An 18,440-nucleotide genomic window follows, 5' to 3' on the forward strand; every position below is an offset into this window, starting at 1 on the left:
TCTTGATGAACAATATTAAGACATCTACCAGCATTGGCCACATAGAGCCTACTACTACTCTGTACAATCGAACAATATGATTCACTCTAGTGGTATAAAAAAGCAAACGCGAACGGTTCCTGTGAACTCACATTACTCTTACAACTACAATCACCCGCACTATTCTGTTTAGTCCAGCACGGCTTTTATGACCATTACTTTGTTTGTCCGCATTGGAGCAATGACCAAAACAAGAGAGGCTTACACTAAATTTTATCGAATCAGTATTCAAGAATACATGGCAAGTCAAGAGTATAAAATTGGATAGTCTTATTCACGGACCTGAGAAGACTCTTTCTATTCTCGTCAATAGTGATATGCATATATATAATAACCAAAGAGCTATGCGCCACTAATGCAAGCTAGAACCCCCAGAAAGAAATACCCAAACGCCATGATTATCGCTAATGTACTCGCAATTTATTCCGGAGGTACTAACTCTTTAGGCAATACTTTGCCCTTCCTGGTCCCTTCTTGACCTTGTCCACTGTTACTCCAGACGACTTCGTGGTCCTGTTCAGGATCGTACTCCTCGGCAGCAGTTTTCGAATGCTTCGTCTTCATGCCCTTGTATGACTTGGCTCTTGATTGCCTTTCGGCATCCTCGTCGGAATCACTGGGACCGTCTTCGGCCACCAGTGTATCATCAAGAGGATCTTCTTCATCTTCATCCTGGGGCAGTCTCTCATGATCTATTTCCTTCTTCTTGATGAAACTGTCGATGATGTAGTACTGCATAGCGTTCATGATGAGCGGGAAGAGCATCATGACAAACACAATCTGCAGCTTCTCGTTTCCATCCGTCCAGCTCAGTGCCCAGTCACCAATTCTCGCAATCCAGGGGAGCAAGAGGAACAGGACGAGGACACAAATCTTCATGCCAAAAAGACCGCAGAAGTAGATGATGGACTGCTTCACCCACCACCAAGCCTTGGGTGGACTGCCATAATGGCCGGATTGGATCGACTCGGCGGGTTTGCCGAGCGGGGTATATGATACAAGTGCTGTGAATACGCGGAGTAGAATGATCAATATCGGTATTCCGAGAGTAGTCTGCCGTTAGTTAGTATAGCCTCCAGCGTGGGCCTACGAGAGCATTGACTTACATCGATAGCCAAATTCAGCAAATAAAATGAGCACGGGTTTGGCACATATGGTTCGTCGTCCCTTCTCAGCAATCTCGCCGCAGTCTGGACAGCCATGGGCTCGAGCTTAACAGAGAAACGGCCGCTCGACAACATGGACATGAAGACGTTGGCGAGGTGCACCAGGACACTTCCGACAACTTGTTTCGACGCATCAAAGGCCCAAATCTTGAGTGGTCGCTGGGGCCGCTCGCGCCACCGCTTGTAAACGAGTGATAGAAGCGCCAGGCCGCCCAGCGCGAGCTGCACCAATAAAGCAAACGGGCCAAGCAGTCTGCACTCTCCGGATCCCTCGTCGCCTCCCGGGCCGCTCTCAGGCCCTCCCATTTGAGATGCCGACTCCATGACGGCCGTCGTGGCTACGACTCCGAGGGTCGTGGTGGTGGTTGAGATGATGGTCGAGAAGATCTCGGTTGGGGCGGGGACGTCGATGCCCACCGGCGCCTTGGACAAGGCTGTCGCTGCTGCGACGGAGAGGTCCTGTAGTAGAGTTGTAGTCGCGGCGCCTATTATATCTTTCGGGCTCATTTGAGGATGTATGACTGCGGCTAAATTTGTGTCTTCTGTGACTTGGCGATGCCGCGGTACAAGAGTTTGGGGGCAAATGTGCTCGTGCGAGTGAGTGAGGAACGATGACGATGACGACGGAATGCTGCCCACTGGCTTACAGAATGCAGTGGATCACCCAAGGGACGTAAGTTAGGTCCCACCTTGTCGCTTCGCTTCGCTTCGGGACGTTGAAAGTGTTTCAGAAGAAGAACTGTCGTACGCTTCAACCCGACAAAGAAACCGTCACGTACCAAAACCTTGATGGAGAAAGCGTTCAGGTGATGAGAAGCATTTCTTAGGAGCGAGTAATGAAGAAAGAATAGCTTTAGCCTGGTAGGAACCCGAGACAGCTGACCAGGAATGGGCCCAGATCAAATGTCCTCCAAGAGCAGGTGTCACATAGAGTACAGCCCCAAAATCCTAGTAAGAGCTTGGCACCCTACGAAGCATAATTTAGTTACCTAAACCCACTAGGCCTGGCCGCCAGGAGCCTGTTCAAGCCCAGTTTTGCAGGCTGTGACATCTCACTTCCGGGGCTTTGTCCGGCATTCGGCAGGGGGCTTTTAAGCGTAAAACACACGCTAGGCTTCAGTTGCACCACTGAGCTCCATCAGGCGACAGGCATGAAATCAATCCTGTTCTTGGATGAGATGATAACAATGATGAAGAATGAGCAAGAGTTGTCCATGTTTCTTCTCAAGGTTCATCTAGACTAAATGCAAACTACACCACATATCCCTTGGCAATGCGAAGCTGCATTCTGCCAGCCACGATAATTACACAAAATCATGTCCTGGCGGCGAAGCCCGCAAGTTGGGAATACGAATGTCCCAGAAGATGCAATTTCCAACCGCTTAGAACGTGAACTATTTGTTTCGACTACTCCGTACATATGGAGCACCATTTTATGTACACAATAGACACAACAAACATTTATGCTTTGGACCAAACCCGGCTTGGGGAAATGCAACGTATCTAGCTCATCGATGGTAGCTCTTGGTTCTACGTCATTCCCATCTGGCAGTTAGCCACGACACGTTGACCAGCGGGAGTTCATAATAGGCATTGGCATATTACATTGGAACAGATTGAGCCTGGGTTGTTGAGTACCGGTATGAGGTAACTGACCGTGGTATGACTGACCATTGTGTCAACTTTCACATCAACATAAGTCATGGTACTGGTGGATACATGCTCTCATTCTCGCATTTGGCAGTTCACGACGTGATTGTGCCTTGCTGTCATCATAAAACAAATGTTATCTCAGGCCCAATTTGCCCAGGAAATAAAATAATAAAAAAGTGAAGTGATTGGCGTGGTGCCGAATTCCGTAAAAAACCAGTAAAAACACCTTGACCATGGGTTATCTGGTCGAACGTCCGCTATAATCGTAACAATCTTAAACACATCCTCAACGAATGAAACCTCCTTCTGGGAAGTTCAGAGGGCTGTGAGAAGTAGCCAACGCCGAGCAAAAACTTCATCCAGCAAGTCTATGCAAATGTCTGATGATATGGCCAAATTTTCCCTACATATACATGGATATATGTATATGCAGAGTGCCATCTAAGTCATAACCATCTTATTGCTTGTCTTGTGGGGTAGGAAGCCTCGCACAAAGCCCAAAACTGATCTTCGTGCCTGCTCGGCGGCGTGATCCGGCTTGCTCTTTCGAGTCGACGTAACCTGCGTGGCCACGGCCGGTGCTGGCTTGACCTCCTGCTTCTTCTTGTACGCGGTGGGTTTCGAGACAGGCTTTACTATAGAGCTAGTCCTGGAGGAAGAAGAAGAGGAGGTAGTGCTGGAAGATATCGACGGGTCTGCAGACGTACGACGTGGAGTGCCAGTCTGGAGAGCGGCCGCAGGCCCGTCTAATTGTCAATCGATGCCGTGCTTCTGCTTCAGCTGAGCTAAATTCTCCTTGCGGGCCTCGAGGTCCTCTTTTGACTTGACCATCTTCTCTGGCTGGTGATATAATACTTTTGGCAAGTTAGACACTTGTTCGCATGATGGAGGTCTCTGCTCGCATGATCACGTACCGACCAGGTATCGACCCTGGAAGTTGAAGCCGTTGAGCTTGTCGCAGGCCTGCTTCGCATCCATTACGTCTTCATAGACGACGAAGGCAGTGCCCTTGGTGTTGGTCGCAATGCCCTGGCGGACCTGGCTGCATGGCTTGTTAGCTGAGAGTTCATGAAGACGCGGAGCCGCATTGTTCGGAGACGTACCGGATAGGCCCGAACTTGCCGAAGAGCTCGAACAGGTCCTCTGGCGTGACGGTGTAGCTACAAGATAAGCGTTAGATGCTGCCGAGAACTGTTCCGATAGGATCGCTGGCTGATCGTACCTTAGATTCTTTACGAACAAAGCTCTATCAGCATGTTAGCACACAGCCGTGATGGTCCAAGGTTAGCAGGGGCCATGGACCGCCCATCACTGGAGGCAATGCCTCGGAGCGGAGACCAAGGGAGGATTGGCTCTCCTGTGCTGTCATTTGACGTACCGATTGACCTCGGGGGCAAGCTTGCCGGCGCGACTCATATCTCGATTATGGTGATGATTCGGTTTCTCGATTGGTATCGGGTGTAACAAAGATGTCTGGGCGTGGTGGTTTGGGGGGCGTGCGGGCTGCTGGCCACGGGTTGATGGGATTAGAAGGTTAGGAGCGATTGCGAATCAGATCTGTCTAACAAGGCAAGGCGCAAAGAGTCCCAGCTGGCGGTCACGTGAGCTGTGGATTCCCTCGATGACTTGCTGGATCACCCGCACTTTTGTCGGAGTTTCCTGGATGCTTGCGGTGGGTGCACTATAATTCAGAAACAATCGACTGACGGATCGCTACGGAAAGACGGAACCGTGGTTCTTCAGTTTGAATCGCAACAAACCATTCCTGTTAAATATCGACTTGGCAGATGTCGCGCTGTCCTATCTCCCGTTTCTCCAGGTGTAAGGCAGCCACGGAAAAGTGGGTTTCAATGTGCTCAGGCGTTACCGATATCTATGGACCTTGAAAAGTGAGGCTTACAAGAATGAAGAAGACGTGTCTAGACATGAACTGTCTAATCCATGGAATGAATTGATTATTTGCGTGTTGGCGCTGAACAAAATGCTCGGAAACGACTTTACAGATACACTACCCTGAAAAACACAGACGGATATGACCGCACACGGATTTTGGCTGCTCTGGGGTGTTGCTCAATATGCTCTTTTCCGAGTATTAGTTGCAGTAGTTCCAACTTTGTCGACTAAACAGTAACTACGCTTCGCAGAACGTGTCGAGTTTTCAAGGTGCATTCTTAGCTCAAGCTGGAAGACACATTGTGCGCAGTTCACATACAAGCAAAGAAACCTTGTCGTGCCACAGACCTACACAATATGACAACCTGGGAGCTTCTGAAGCTCAAATCGAAGGGGGTGTATCCTATCGGTACTACTATTTTCACACTAGTACCAAGATGCACTCTGTAGTATGGAGTATCATTACAGGGGAGTCAAGTCCATGCTTCAGCTACGCAATCAAGTATCAATGTATTGTGTATTTCGACGCCAAGTACTTGTTGATTATATGCACGATCGAGTGGACTGATGTCGTCAACAGATACCCGTATATTCGAGTATGAATAGACCAAAAGATTTGATCAGGTAGGTAATGATATTTTACCCTGATACTCGAGAGGCGTGCCGCCGGCAGACTAGGTATTAGTGTCAACGTGTCTTCCCTATTCCATGTGTCAGTAGTCCTCACTGAGAAGTTGCACATGTTCGGTACATCTGCGCAGTCAAGTTTGACTATGATACCATCCAGCCTATCTCAAGCCCCGAGCTCTCCATTTTCTGCTGTGAGATTTGTAACTGCTTCGATTTTCACTTCCATAACGTCACCAACGAGTACAGCAACTCAAATATTTCACTATACATTTGCACCAGCCTTTCTCGATGCTTTGATCGTTTCGCGACTCTAACATGTAAATATCGTGAGCTCAATTCAAGAAGTGGTCTCATATCGAGTTAAATGCTCAGTCTCAAGCAAGGCTGAGAATGATGTTTGTATACCCTCAGTGTTTATCCCACGATCGTCGCCTGCACCAAACCCAACTTCTTACAATGATACTCATCACAGCGAGTGCTTGACAAGCCATAACGACCTGGGAAACATGATGCCGACGGGTTCATAGATCACAGTAGTGACGATGTTCTCACAGCTATATGTGATGATATTGTTGGTGCCGATGGCTCAACAGTGACTTTCACGTCTTCAACACTAGACAATCGCAAAATTCTTCATCTTATGCATAACTCAACATAACCTATAGCTTAGAAGAGCTGCAGCTCGACCAGAAGTACAAGCCAGACCTAACAACAGCTTCTAACTATCAAGATACGAGTACCCAATATGCTATCGCTATGTGGATGTCCGGCAAGGTCAACACGGGGTGCTACTGTGACACCAGATTTTACTATCAATATGACTACATATTCCGGATCAGCTAGCTTAACTGTCAACACCGATCTACGTCTGATAGTACCAGAGTCACTCAGTATCGGGCAAATTAGTATATTAGTGGGATGGGAATGCATGCAGTGTACCGTTTCTACATGTTATAATATTAGTTCAGTCTCTGACGAGGGAACTATTAATTTTCAGGTCATTCAACAGTCCTTTTTCAGGGGGAATATTCAGAAACGCCTATTGAGTCGAAAGCGGACACCAAACCCGTGTGTTATGTTTTGCAGTTAATAGAGCGGGCACAAAAACCTATCCCAACTCGACTTTCCTCACTTTTTAACGGCCCTCTCGTCTTGTTACTTACCCCCATGTACCACCATTACACTCACTCACTTCTACCGGAGCTGGAGACTTTTAGATCAATTGTCCAAGCCCTCTCAGAGAGTTCCAAATACCACCAATAAATCACATGATATAGCAGCTTGTACATCCTCGCTTTAACACCTTGTTGCCCTACTTCGAGCCGTTCTGTTCGGCGTCCAGTACTGTGTCACTACCAATATTCCCTAGATTTCTATATTAGCCGTTCTAATACAACACATCTTACACAGCACGAGCCATAAATCGTAGTTGCATTGCGCCATAGTCAAACGCCTCGAATTTTCGGGTCGTTGGAAGATTCATGTTGACTTTGTCGACACAATACTAGGAGTTTGTGCCTGTCTTCAGACACGACACTTAATATTCTGGTATCTTGCCTATAGATAGTACTGCACCGCCAAAGAATCGAAACAGTGTGCCTACCCGATGACGGACTGCAAATATTTGCCTTATGAGCCGCTGCATCATCACGACTGAATGTTGGTTACAAGAATGAACAGCGATTGAACAATTTTGAAGTAAAGCGATGTTCGCGTGTCCCTATGGAGATCTCTGAACTGTTAGGCTTAAAGCGACATGATTGCTTTTTGCGATGTAGAGTTCTGCCATTCCGCATCCCTGGCTCTTCAAAGTCCATTTGTGGTAAGCTGCTATCAATCCTGTGGACAAACGAAGAGCACTTTCCTACCAAATTATTTAGTCGGTGGGAAACAACTCTTAGGAGAACAACGTCAACCTGCAGATTGTCAGTTACGCGGAAACGGTTAACGAGAATACGAAAACTCAACTAAAACCTACTCTCCTAAACAACGACAGACACAATTTCGGAAATTATGAACGTTTTCCAATGGTCGACTTTTTGAGACTTGATATATTTGATGCTGGTAACTGCAAGGGGGGCACTGTCTTGCTTTTTATCACGCATGCGGCTCTTGCGATCGATGATCTCCTCATGTTCTGATATTCTATGTTTGCTTCGGTAATTGTTGTATTTCTTCATTATGGCCTGTAAGCTCTTAGTTTTTGCTATTGTTGAAAGCATTACAAACGAGTCTACAATCACATAGATCACCTTCTACACATTCGCGAGCTGGAATGTGATCCTACTAGACTGGCAGATTCTGCAGCAATTTCAACCACCTTTTATGCACTTCCTTGGTCATTATGTGCGGGAACTTTAACAGCCATTCGTGCCCTTTTCAAAAGACATAGGCCACAGGTTGACATATAAAGCTCATATTCAATTCTCCATGTTGTCAAAGTTATGTAGCGTCCTAAGCAACAGCAGAACAATATTACTTGAAGTTGGTCGACCAAACAAGAACAGTGTAGCGAGTCCTCGTCTTACGTATAGAGGTGCTTTTCCTCAATTGACCCGAGACAAGTATGTAAGATTCAGAGTGGCTTGAGACATTTATACTCGGCGAACGGGATGTGTCACCAGCCAGCAAGTTTAGGTGCGGACCGTCTTATGCTTTTCAAGCTTGAGTCTAGTCTAGACTAGTTTGGCAGTATTTTGCAATTCAGACACGTACAATTATAACATAACCGCAGGTCGGTGCAAGCGAGAAACTGTGAAAAAGGTGTACTCCTCTATTAGCGCTGCTACAGAGTCATCGAAACTGCCAGCATATGGTGCCAAATGCTCTGTTCTCCAAACCTTCTCTCATATGGCCGCTCCTCTATATCAAAATGTGGAAGAAGTGCATAACCACAGAACACCCTAGAAATAACGCCCCCAAGTTTCATCACCAATGCCGCGAGTACCGAATCACACGGCACGCAACTATTTCAGTGAATCCGAGTTATATAGTCTGATCATAAATTGCGGTCGTAACGTTGACTATACTGATGTAGGTTATTTTCATTGCTGAGGCTTATATGCCCGGTATCCCGGGTAGGCCGACCCTCCGCCGTTAGCCTGTTGGGGTGGTGGCGGTGGTTGCGGTGTTTGGCTGGCATCTATAGCTTGTGACCGGCTGTAGCCAGATGTGAAGTCAAAGCCTGCCGTGTTGACGATGGGGGACTGGGGCTCTTCTGGCTCCTGTTGATATGAGGGCGCCCCGTGATGGTAAGATGCGTCTGTGTATTGGCGGTCAGGCTCGGCCCTAACCAATGGTCGAGCGGAGTCTGAAGAGTATTGTCGTGAAGGTGCGGCTGGGTACTGTCTGCCATAACTGTTCGGCGTATTGCTTCTATGGTCATAATCATATCCGGTTTGTTGAGGAGCAGGAGATCGCATCCGATCTGGGTTTCCGTATGGTGCATTTGGTGGTGCTGGGGACCGGCCTTGAGGTGGTCGTCCATAGCCATTTCCAGGCGTGTTGCTTCGGGATGGGCCGGTGGCAGGCGTCATGCTCCGTCCGTACTCGTCATATGGCCTGGGAGTTCGAGTTTGTGGGAACCCTTGACCACCTGTTGCACCTCGATAACCACTATTGTTATAATCCTGGTGCGGTGTCCGTCTGCCTTGACCCATCGAAGTTGCTGCCGCTGCAGCTCCGAAACTTTGATCGTTGTAGCCTTGGTTCTCGTAACCTTGGTTGCTATAGCCCGAGTTGCCGTACCCCTGATCATAACCTTGGCTTACGTTGTCACGAGACATCTGGCCATAGCCATTGTTGGCATAGTTGTTGTAAGCTTGCTGCTGGCCAGCCCCACCCCTTCCATACGGGTCCGTGTTAGAGCGAGTGGGTGGCTGTTGACCCATCCCGCTCATCGCGTATGGATCTGTCGCTGAACGGGCAGGCGTCATGTAGCCCGAGGTATTTTGGCTAGGAGCCCCGTATGGACTATTTCCACGCATTTGAGATCCTGGATTGGGACTTGCTGGTAACGACATAGCGCCTGGTCCCATGAGTGGTGCATTCTGAGCAGTCTCGGGCTTCTTAAGCTGCTCCAATTCTACCGCATCCTCTATTGCAACCTTCTTGGAATTACCGCCCTCCCAGCTCGGCATTGCTGGCAGCTCGTCTCCACCTCCTTTCTTGCTGGTCTCGAATTCGGCATACTGCGGTGGCTCTGGCTTGGCTATGGGCTTGTCGTAGGTAGAGGCCGGCACAGCATGCGCAGCTGTCATCGGAGCCTCTGAGCGGTATCCCTGGTCATGGTGAGGTGGAACATAAGGTTCGTCCAAATACTTCTTCTTCTTGGGCGAGTCGCACATGCCACAGCATGAGCCACAACACTTAAGACAATAACAGCATTCACAGCAGCAAGAGACACCACAACAAGCGCAGCGGATAATGCACCAAACGATTGAGAATATGATCAGTCCACCAACAATGATGACTGCGATCACAGGCCATCTAATGAGGGTTAGTGTCTAGCATATTCGGAAGGAATAAGAACAAATGTGTGCTGTGAAGATACGTACTTGCAAAATGTAGCCTGCATACAATTGTCCCAACTGGAAAATGCGGTTTTCACATCTGTGATCTTGCCTTCAATATTGCTGGTAGTGCTTGTAGTGTCTCGTTTGCCCATTCCGGCCAGTACACTTCTCGCAAGCAGATCTCTGAGCGCATCTCCCAAACCTCGAGGCTCCTCCAAACTCCGTACCATGGCTGTTCCAATGTGAGGCATCTTAGTGATTTTAAAAGAATGCCGGCGGTAGAATAACTCCTTATGGTTCAGTATGCCACAGTCGGAATTGGTGGAAAATCACAAAAATCGGAGAAAACCAGCGGGCCCTACGAATCCATTCTCCAGGAGTGGTTGAGGTGCATAAAATGATCGTAATTCTCCTTTCCCTGCCTGTCGCGGTGTATAGCGAAAGCCAATTTCCCCAACCACCGTAGACTGTTCTGAACCAAACCAAAGTCGACCTCTCACGGATATTGGCAAACGATAAACCTTAAAAGTCGGGCGCCGGGTTTCGGTATAGTGGACGCGTATGTGAGCACGTGTTGAGTTCGGCTCAAAGAAATGAAGAATAACAAATAATAAGGAATGACTTGAATTGCTGCGCAGCTGCTGAGAACAAAGGAGTGACTGGGAGCTTTGTCCCTATGGCCGGTAGTCTTCAAAGGAAGGAAGGGAGGAGTGGTGTGGTGTGGTGCGAAGCGAGAAAACGTTCGGAGAATTCGGGGGCCCTAAACAGACAATACTCACTCGTCATGCTCACCAAGAAGCGCACATGCACTCAAAGCCTGCTGGAGGGAGCAGGAAATGAAGAACGACACCGTAGAGGAGCAAGTCGCAATTAGCCCAGGGGACCAGGGGTTGATCTGATGCCCACAGGATCTTGACTGGGGATGAGCGGACCCTAATTGAATTCGTCAAGTTGGACAATGCAAGCCCCTGACAAGACCCTCCACCAACTGGTTTAGCGCGTGCCTCGGACTGTTTTTAGGGCCTTGGATTCATGTTAGCTGCAGCTGAGGCGCAGGGAGTCAGGGACGCTGGCTGGATGGATGCCATTTTGAGGCTGGCCCTCCCGTCCAAGCAGTGCCCAGAATTCTGCTTCGTCACTCAAACCCGTGCCCAGACCACCAGGTATTCTCGTGAAACTACAGAGGCGAGGCTGTGTACGAAGTAGGCGCCTACACGTATGAAACGAGGACAGACAACTTGGCCGGTAGCGGCCTGTCAAACAATATCCCGCATTAAACAAACACCAATGTCTACCTGTGTTCCGGGCATGAACTACTGCATTGCTGTTTTATTTGCCCATCCCGACGAACATTCGGGTCGCATGCATGTCTCGGGCGGGCTGCTTTTATGGGGAATTCCAGAATTGCGTGTACGTGTAGATTGAGTTAGTCTCATGGAGAGTGCCCGAGTCCACGGAGAGACCTCTAGTCTCATGGCCCAATGAGATCATAGAAAAAGAAGTCGTTTACAACATCGCGTTTCGTTCTTAATTGCTGATCGTAAGGTTCGCAATAGCTTTTGCCTGATATGATCACCGTTTCCTGTCTTTACAGTAGACAAAGACAACCGGACGAAAGTAGATAATCTGGATCAGCAGAACCAGAAGCTAGGTTGCACAGCCTGAACCAGCTCAGAACCCATCACAGCCCCAACAGACCACAGGTTGCGTAAGTGATGCAGCTGAACAGAGTCTTGTTGCAACAATTTCGGGTAATGCATTACCCAAAGGGCCTATATCATTATAGAGAGATTCTGATTCAATTTAATGCTTGTTAACCACATTCCATCGACAACTTTGGTTCTTCCAGATTGGTCTTCTAGGCAGAGGTCTCTGGTCAGGCTGGCGACACGTCGCGCGTCGGTAAACTGGTTCCAAGAGCAAGGGCTGGAGATGAACAAAGAAATTGAGGGCAGGCCATACCAGCAGCTGCCAGTATTGAGGAGATCGTCGTGTGGGGTCCAGCCGTTGCAGCCTTGGCAGTCTGTGCGGTTTCTTCAACTCGACCCGCTTGTAGTGTCACTTGTCAAGACTCATATCCGGCACTTGGCGGTATGATCACTATTGGGACTTTGGGTATTGATTCGAGGAGAGGTCCACATTTCGGACGGTTTAAAGTCCGCATTAATCGCTTCATTCTCTAGACCTAATCGGAGGGCAGAGAACACTGTGAGAGTCGAACCTTGTGAGCGACTACAATGTGACTCGTGACTAGTTTTGGTGGGTTTTCCCAAAGCGGGTTCTCCTTCTTCCAACCAAGGTAACAAGGGCTGTGATTGGGTATTCTACACATACCATTATCTTCGGCATGTTGCTCACGGTCAAAACCAGTGTCACGCACCAGCACAGGCGTTGAGTGGTTGTGGTTTTCACTATGGGTTACTACAAGCTGATGCTCTGCATAGTGAATATGCCATATACGTAAACATGATGCGTCGATAACCCTCAGCCAATTTCGTATAAGCTGCCACTACGGCTCTCATTGTTTGTCCTTCTCGTATTATGATACACATCTGCATCGAGCGATAATAACAAGATTCTCTACACGTCGGAAACACTTAGACATTGAAAACTCTCTACAGAGATCAGCCAGGAGCAGCTCCTGCATTGACAAGAAAGGCGACGACTCAATGACAGTCACAGCAAAATCTTTAACTCTGGCTGAGGCTCGGGCTCGGGGTCATCCAAGGGTGGCAGTTCCTGCGGCGGCAGCTCTGAAGGAGGCTTTCGCGGTGGTTTTTGGGGCTGCAGCCCTTCTGACGATTGGAGAACTCACCAGTACGCCCCGATTCAGAAGGATGAGACCGTGAATCATAATGGGTCATCGGGCCAGTGCAAGGAGCAACATGATCGAATTGTGAGGGATCGAGATGATTGATCTCTCACGGGTGTAAAGACAGAATAGTAGGCTACCGGTGTCCTGCGGATATGGCATCGTTGGAGTGCTAGAACCTGCCGAAAGCAGCTATTCTTGAGACCTAAGATTCTGATAACGCTGCCGTGACGAGTCATTGTGCTGCACCCAAGTTGTCCTTCAAGATATCATATATTCAGAGTTGCATCCTTGTTATCCTCGATAGAGTGTATCTGAAGCCAAGTCCTTAATCATGTCTCATTTGCCGTTCATATTCAGTACCAGCAGCATTTCTTGGAGCAACCCGTGAAAAAGTAAATCTGTGAAAGTTGTGTTCAATGCAGGCTCAATACTTCTTTAGCCAGGATGCGAATACCATGTTTGCGCGAGGATCTGCCAAAGGTAGTGATTGTCCAATCATGACGTGACTTAAGTACTCCACGGAGCGAGAGATGGCAATAATAACTTGTCATCCACCAATGGGAAGAGGGTCTTATTGCGAAGAGCAGAATATTTTGTGTTGTCTCTTGTTAGGATATCAGGCACCCGTGATTTATAAAACGGCACAGCAACCAGTCATTACCTATGGTTGGTTTTGCCACGGCTGAAAGAGGGTGAGTTGAGGAGACGGTACTGATGCTGCATCAGGTTGCCGCAGGGCACTGTCATTGGCGAGAAACACCGAGAAAGCAGATTATGTCTGCCGTAATGACCTGCCTTGATTACCCTAAAGCAATCCTTCGCGTTGTGGTGTGAGGCTATCATGTGAGCTCTGTTGAAATCACAGTGATTATTGGACAATGTTGAGCGCACGTCAAACCAACATCGGAATGAATTGATAGACATTATTGTACTGAATTAGCAAATGTCATTGAATATGGCACTCTTCTGATAACTAATCGAGCCGCCAAGGAGATTGTGTTAATCCCGTCAGAGACTCGAGAATGAAATGCTTTCGATGCAAGAACAACGCTCCGCAAATACCAATATGTTATTAACTTTATTTATGACCCAGTGACGCTTTCTGAGCATGGCTGCCGTGTCTGCTCCAACACAGACACCTACCATTCTTGAGCGTGCAAATTACTTCCGTATAACGCCGTGGTGATCCATTCTCCAAGCTTCATTTGGGGTATAAAATCTCCATTCTTCATCATCCTCATTGCTCGAGCATCCTTTATCATTACCATGCCATCCACCGTGCAGTCTTAGTGAATCTTGGCAGGGGGCGGGCCGGGCGGAGGAGCGTACTCGCCCGCAGGCGTGTCCTTGGCTTGCGCGACGCCTTCACGCTGGCCATAGTAACCTTGTTGCGAATTGTAGTTCTGGTTCTGCATCGGGTATGACTGGCCGGCTCCATAAGCGGGCGGAGGTTGTTGGCTGTTGTTGTAGTATGCATTCGGGTTGTTCTGGTTTTGTCCCTGGTTACCCGCCATCCAGCCAGTGCCGTACATGGGTTGCGCGCCGCGTCTGCGACGACGGCGAGAGTTGACGCATCTGCACAATGAAGTCAATATCTGCAGGGAAAGCGCTAAGCAAAGTATGCACGGGGGAAAAAAAAATACTTACGCCCACAAGAAGCAGATAGCCAAGATTACCACGATGACGATCGCGGCGAAGATCCAGCGGCCGTAGTAAGACCAAGCAGAGCAGTTGTTATTGTATCCATAGTAGGAGCTGTTGCAGTAGTAACGCTTGCCGAGAAGCGACGTTGTATCGGTAGGTGCCATATCGCAGGATGTGTCAAACAAAGTGTCCAATATGGAATGAGTTCTTAGGTCTTCAAGTGATGAGTTCGACAATTCTCTGGAGACAGTTGTAGTTTGCTGGTGCGACAAGCGAGATTGAGGCAACCCAAAAGTGATGCAACTGCAGGTTCAAGTTACAGGGATCAGCTCGATGTTGTGTTTGTGACGTCGACTATCCGGCAAAGGCTAGTGAGGGCAAGCTTCCAGGTTATTGGAGTTGCGCAAAGCTGTCAAATAGTTAAGTGTATCAAGCACAGAAATGAGAGGCCAGTCTGTTGCAGAAAGGAACGACGGCCTTTTTACGTTTGATGTTTTCCTGCCACTTCAACCCGAATCTGCCGTGTTCCGACTTCTGATTCCACTGAAAAGAGGCGTGGCGATTGCACTTTGGAAAGCTTTGGTGGCTGTGCTGAAGCTTGGCAACCCAATCGCTTCACCTTAGCATTCCTTAGCCGGATGATCTCATGCCACCCAAAGTTGCTTCTCAAGCTTCTGTCACGGAAGTTTTCAGTGCTAGATTTTCTCAGTGCCTTTTGTTTAGCTCACGTGAAGTGGCTCAGCTGGGCTGTTGACGAACACATTACTATACCTGGGCGTATAAGTCTACCACTAGTATGTAGCCCCTGTACGGTGAAGATTAGTAGCCATTAATTAGATTTGGAATAGTCTAGGTAGACGCGCAATGAACCAGAACTTCGCCGCCAGCTTCTTAACCGAGTACGCTTCAATCCTAGCTGGTATCGCACACACGATTCCTTACGGGTAACTTGAACTGCACGACTCTTGGTGTTTTAGGATCTCGGGTTCGGGCTAACCGGCCCCCCCCCCCCCCAAACTCTCCAGTTATTTCGAATAAGGTTGTGGTCAGTCGCTGCACCAATGTGATGATGATCGGCTGAACAGAAGAGCCGGCAATATGTAGTCCTTTACTACGTCTCAACCAGAGCCCGTCCAACTGGTTCGAAACATCCTAGATATTCTGAAATAAACGGGTAATAAAGTGCCCTCCTGGCTAAGAGACACATTCGGACATCCAACACGACCATCGTGTAATAATGCCATCTATAACTTAGACTTAACGTCAGTCCAATGCTGGAGATGCTAGCGGGACTCTCCAATAGTACGTATCAGATTGGTGTCGCTTTGCTTTGGCTAAGAAGTTGGATCTAGTACTACTGGATCTACTCCGTACGCTTAAAGACCTGCCTTGTGGGCTTTCATCAGTGGATTTATGGGCCTTGGATCTGTCTCGTGGTGGATTCTTCAACACCCAAATACCCAGAACGTTCTCCTCATTCAAGTTTCTTTACTTGTAGGTCATGTTCCTTCCATAAATATAAAGCCTTCACTTACAGCAATCACCGCCCAGGTGTGCGGAGTTCACAGAACTACCTCGATCCATCGCAACGCCCTGAGCCAATTGGCGTGATGACAGGCTCAATGCGCGAGGTACGCAAGCGAAACAAAGCTGCATCTGACATGGGTACGACGCAGTGAAAGACCATCTCTCACACTGCGGACTAGCGATGCATTGACACGTCAAAAATGTCCGACCTTCCACCCAGGGTGGTGGTATTGCTGCTTGCACAAAACCTCTGTCAATCTTTTGCGACGGTTCCTGTCCTAGACAGGAACTCTCTCGCCCGACAGAAAAAAAAGAAGCACTATCTGCAAGGATTAAGGGAACAACTCATCACATACCTCACGAGTACAAGACTGCAGGTTCGCGGATGATTGGAAGGATTGTGCCTGGAGCCCACTCTGCGCAAGTCGAGCCAATTGACGCACCTTGTACGCCATGCCATGACAACGCATCAGACCTAGCAGCGCGACCGCGGGTCAAATCACGACCCTCGGTTTGAGGTTTTGCCAACGCATCATCGCATTCATGGGTCTGTGTGTAGCGTTGAAGTATCCTCATCCAGCCGCCTTGCAGCGCAAATGCTTCCCTCTCTTCTGCTTCCTGCTTTAACACATTGGCAGGTCGCGCTCAAGATGCGATTTATACCGTCAACTTTGGTCAACTTTGATTGCTTGCGCAAGGTCCTACCACGCTACGAATCGCCGCTGTAGCAAGCTACCTGTCTGTTGCGACGCGCTGCCTGAGAGGCCCGTGTCTCGCTTGATTGGCTTCTCCCAGGCGTGGCCTTGACGACCATATTTCTTTCCAGGTACAACGACACGAAGCGCAATTAGCACCAAAGACAGAAATTCAATTTCTGAGCTTCTCATGGTCATCATTATATTCATCATGATATGCGCCAACACAGACACCGATGCTTGCTTCCGAATGCTGGGCCATTTTCGGTAATGCCCAATGAGCTGAAGCCAGCTCAACCACAATAATAGGATGCTCAACAGCAATCCCCGTTTCCCCGAAACGATACAAGATACGGCATAATGTCGGATCGTTCCGCTGATCTGTACAAAAGAAATTTCATGCCGATTAGGGGATTCGACTGTTCGAGAACAGCTAATGAAATAGTAGATCCTCAAGGTCAAGCTCGCGAGAGAATCTATATAGGTTTGGTCGTTGCCGGCCAGAAAAGTTGCACAATATTCTTTTGGCGCCCAACATACTCGTAATTGCCACCAAATCCTTCCGCAAAAAAAAAGTCCGATTCAAAACCGACCGACTTCTGTCGACTGCGTGGCAATCCTTGCTGGAAACACTACCTGAAACATGAAGTAGGATACGCGTATCGAGCGATCACCGAGCGAACTTCATCAGCCATTGCAGCACGGCTTCTAGATTTGTCTCTTCCTTGGCGCTGATGCCATAGCAAGAGACGTCGCGATTCCCTATGCTCTTCAACGACAGGGCATCGATCAACTCATCTACGCTGAGCTTATCGAGTAGATCTGACTTGTTACCCAATACGAGTAGGGGGATGCCTTCGAGACTTGGTTGCGCCACAAGAGCGTGGAGCTCATCTTTCGCTTGCCCCAACAGCTGGATATCTGCGATGTCGACAATGAAAACTATAGCATCTACACCGCGGCAGTATCGCTCCCACATCGGACGAAATTTAGGTTGGCCACCGAGGTCCCAGCATTTTAACGTAACATGACCGCGCGTTACCTTCTTCATATTGAAGCCTACCGTCGGAATAGAACTGCAAAGGCCCAGGTTAGAAATCAGAAGAGCTTGAAAATCTGACCGGCCAAAGGGCGTAGGTTCTTGATACGCTGGAATAGAAGGGTTGTGCTTACTCGTACGTGAATTCTCCGCCCTACCATGAAACAAGAATCAGTCAGCATCGTGTGTACGTTCATGGGAGCATTGCGGCGCTTACCGCCAGGACACGCAGAAGCGATGTTTTGCCCGCGTTCTGTAGCCCTATCATAGTCACATCCATTTCGGTCGCCCTGCGCAACGATCATTAACGAAATGCTCGCCAATAAGGACCAACAACTTGAAAGCTATGATGGCATGTAAGGTGGTAGATACAGCGGTGAGGACCGGTGACCCCGCGACTGCGCGGAGACGCCGCCTGTTTTCAGACTTACCAGAATGTCCTGAATAACCAGTCGTACACTTTTCTGAAGAGGCCCGCCATGGCGACGGTGCGCTTCAGCTGAATTAAGAGATGCAGAACGAAGAGAGAAGAAGCTGGTAGATTCCAAGTCTCCAGCAACTTGGATTGCGAAGTCGTGATTGCAAGTTGCGCAAGGCCAGGATGTCAGAGCGACTAGTGGGGAACTTGAAGTTCAAAGTGACGGGGGGTTTTGAGATAAGGTATTAAATAGTTGCGCTCGGCTCTTGAAGTTTGGTGAAATTAGAAATAAGACGTTTCGTATGACGAAAAAAACCTCCAACGACTTCGTAGCGCTTGCAATTGATGAGGATGCTAGCCTCGACCAGGAGCCGTTTTCTGTGCCTGGCGACGACTGCGAAGCTCCC

The 18,440-nt window shown here is 48.6% G+C and overlaps 5 protein-coding genes across 5 annotated transcripts; all 5 read right to left on the bottom strand.

The window, feature by feature from the left end:
- Nucleotides 1-741: 741 nt before the first annotated feature.
- On the bottom strand, nt 742-1,463 carry BKA67DRAFT_491493 (vacuolar membrane protein-domain-containing protein; the record flags this gene model as incomplete). Its single annotated transcript, XM_046096986.1, has 3 exons — nt 742-1,092; nt 1,146-1,206; nt 1,276-1,463. Coding segments are annotated over 3 exons (600 nt in total), but the record flags the coding sequence as incomplete, so codon positions are not given.
- A 2,148-nt stretch (nt 1,464-3,611) lies between these two features.
- BKA67DRAFT_653146 (pre-mRNA branch site protein p14) lies at nt 3,612-4,274 on the bottom strand (the record flags this gene model as incomplete). Its single annotated transcript, XM_046106308.1, has 5 exons — nt 3,612-3,712; nt 3,773-3,900; nt 3,962-4,018; nt 4,081-4,104; nt 4,237-4,274. The coding sequence occupies 5 exons, from the start codon at nt 4,272-4,274 to the stop codon at nt 3,612-3,614; spliced, it is 348 nt and encodes a 115-aa protein (XP_045964071.1).
- A 4,151-nt stretch (nt 4,275-8,425) lies between these two features.
- On the bottom strand, nt 8,426-10,125 carry BKA67DRAFT_530063 (uncharacterized protein; the record flags this gene model as incomplete). The annotated part of the gene is made up of 3 exons (XM_046099181.1): nt 8,426-9,748; nt 9,845-9,869; nt 9,938-10,125. The coding sequence occupies 3 exons, from the start codon at nt 10,123-10,125 to the stop codon at nt 8,426-8,428; spliced, it is 1,536 nt and encodes a 511-aa protein (XP_045964072.1).
- Nucleotides 10,126-13,996: 3,871 nt separating this feature from the next.
- BKA67DRAFT_653148 (chitin synthesis regulation, resistance to congo red-domain-containing protein) lies at nt 13,997-14,518 on the bottom strand (the record flags this gene model as incomplete). Its single annotated transcript, XM_046106309.1, has 2 exons — nt 13,997-14,285; nt 14,358-14,518. 2 exons carry the CDS (start codon nt 14,516-14,518, stop codon nt 13,997-13,999), a joined length of 450 nt encoding a protein of 149 aa, XP_045964073.1.
- Nucleotides 14,519-17,246: 2,728 nt separating this feature from the next.
- BKA67DRAFT_530065 (P-loop containing nucleoside triphosphate hydrolase protein) lies at nt 17,247-18,096 on the bottom strand (the record flags this gene model as incomplete). Its single annotated transcript, XM_046099182.1, has 4 exons — nt 17,247-17,652; nt 17,750-17,769; nt 17,833-17,905; nt 18,047-18,096. The coding sequence occupies 4 exons, from the start codon at nt 18,094-18,096 to the stop codon at nt 17,247-17,249; spliced, it is 549 nt and encodes a 182-aa protein (XP_045964074.1).
- Nucleotides 18,097-18,440: the final 344 nt, after the last annotated feature.

The sequence above is a fragment of the Truncatella angustata genome (assembly GCF_020726525.1).
Source record: "Truncatella angustata strain MPI-SDFR-AT-0073 chromosome Unknown BKA67scaffold_1, whole genome shotgun sequence".
In the NCBI taxonomy this organism is placed as follows: Eukaryota; Fungi; Ascomycota; class Sordariomycetes; order Amphisphaeriales; family Sporocadaceae; genus Truncatella; species Truncatella angustata.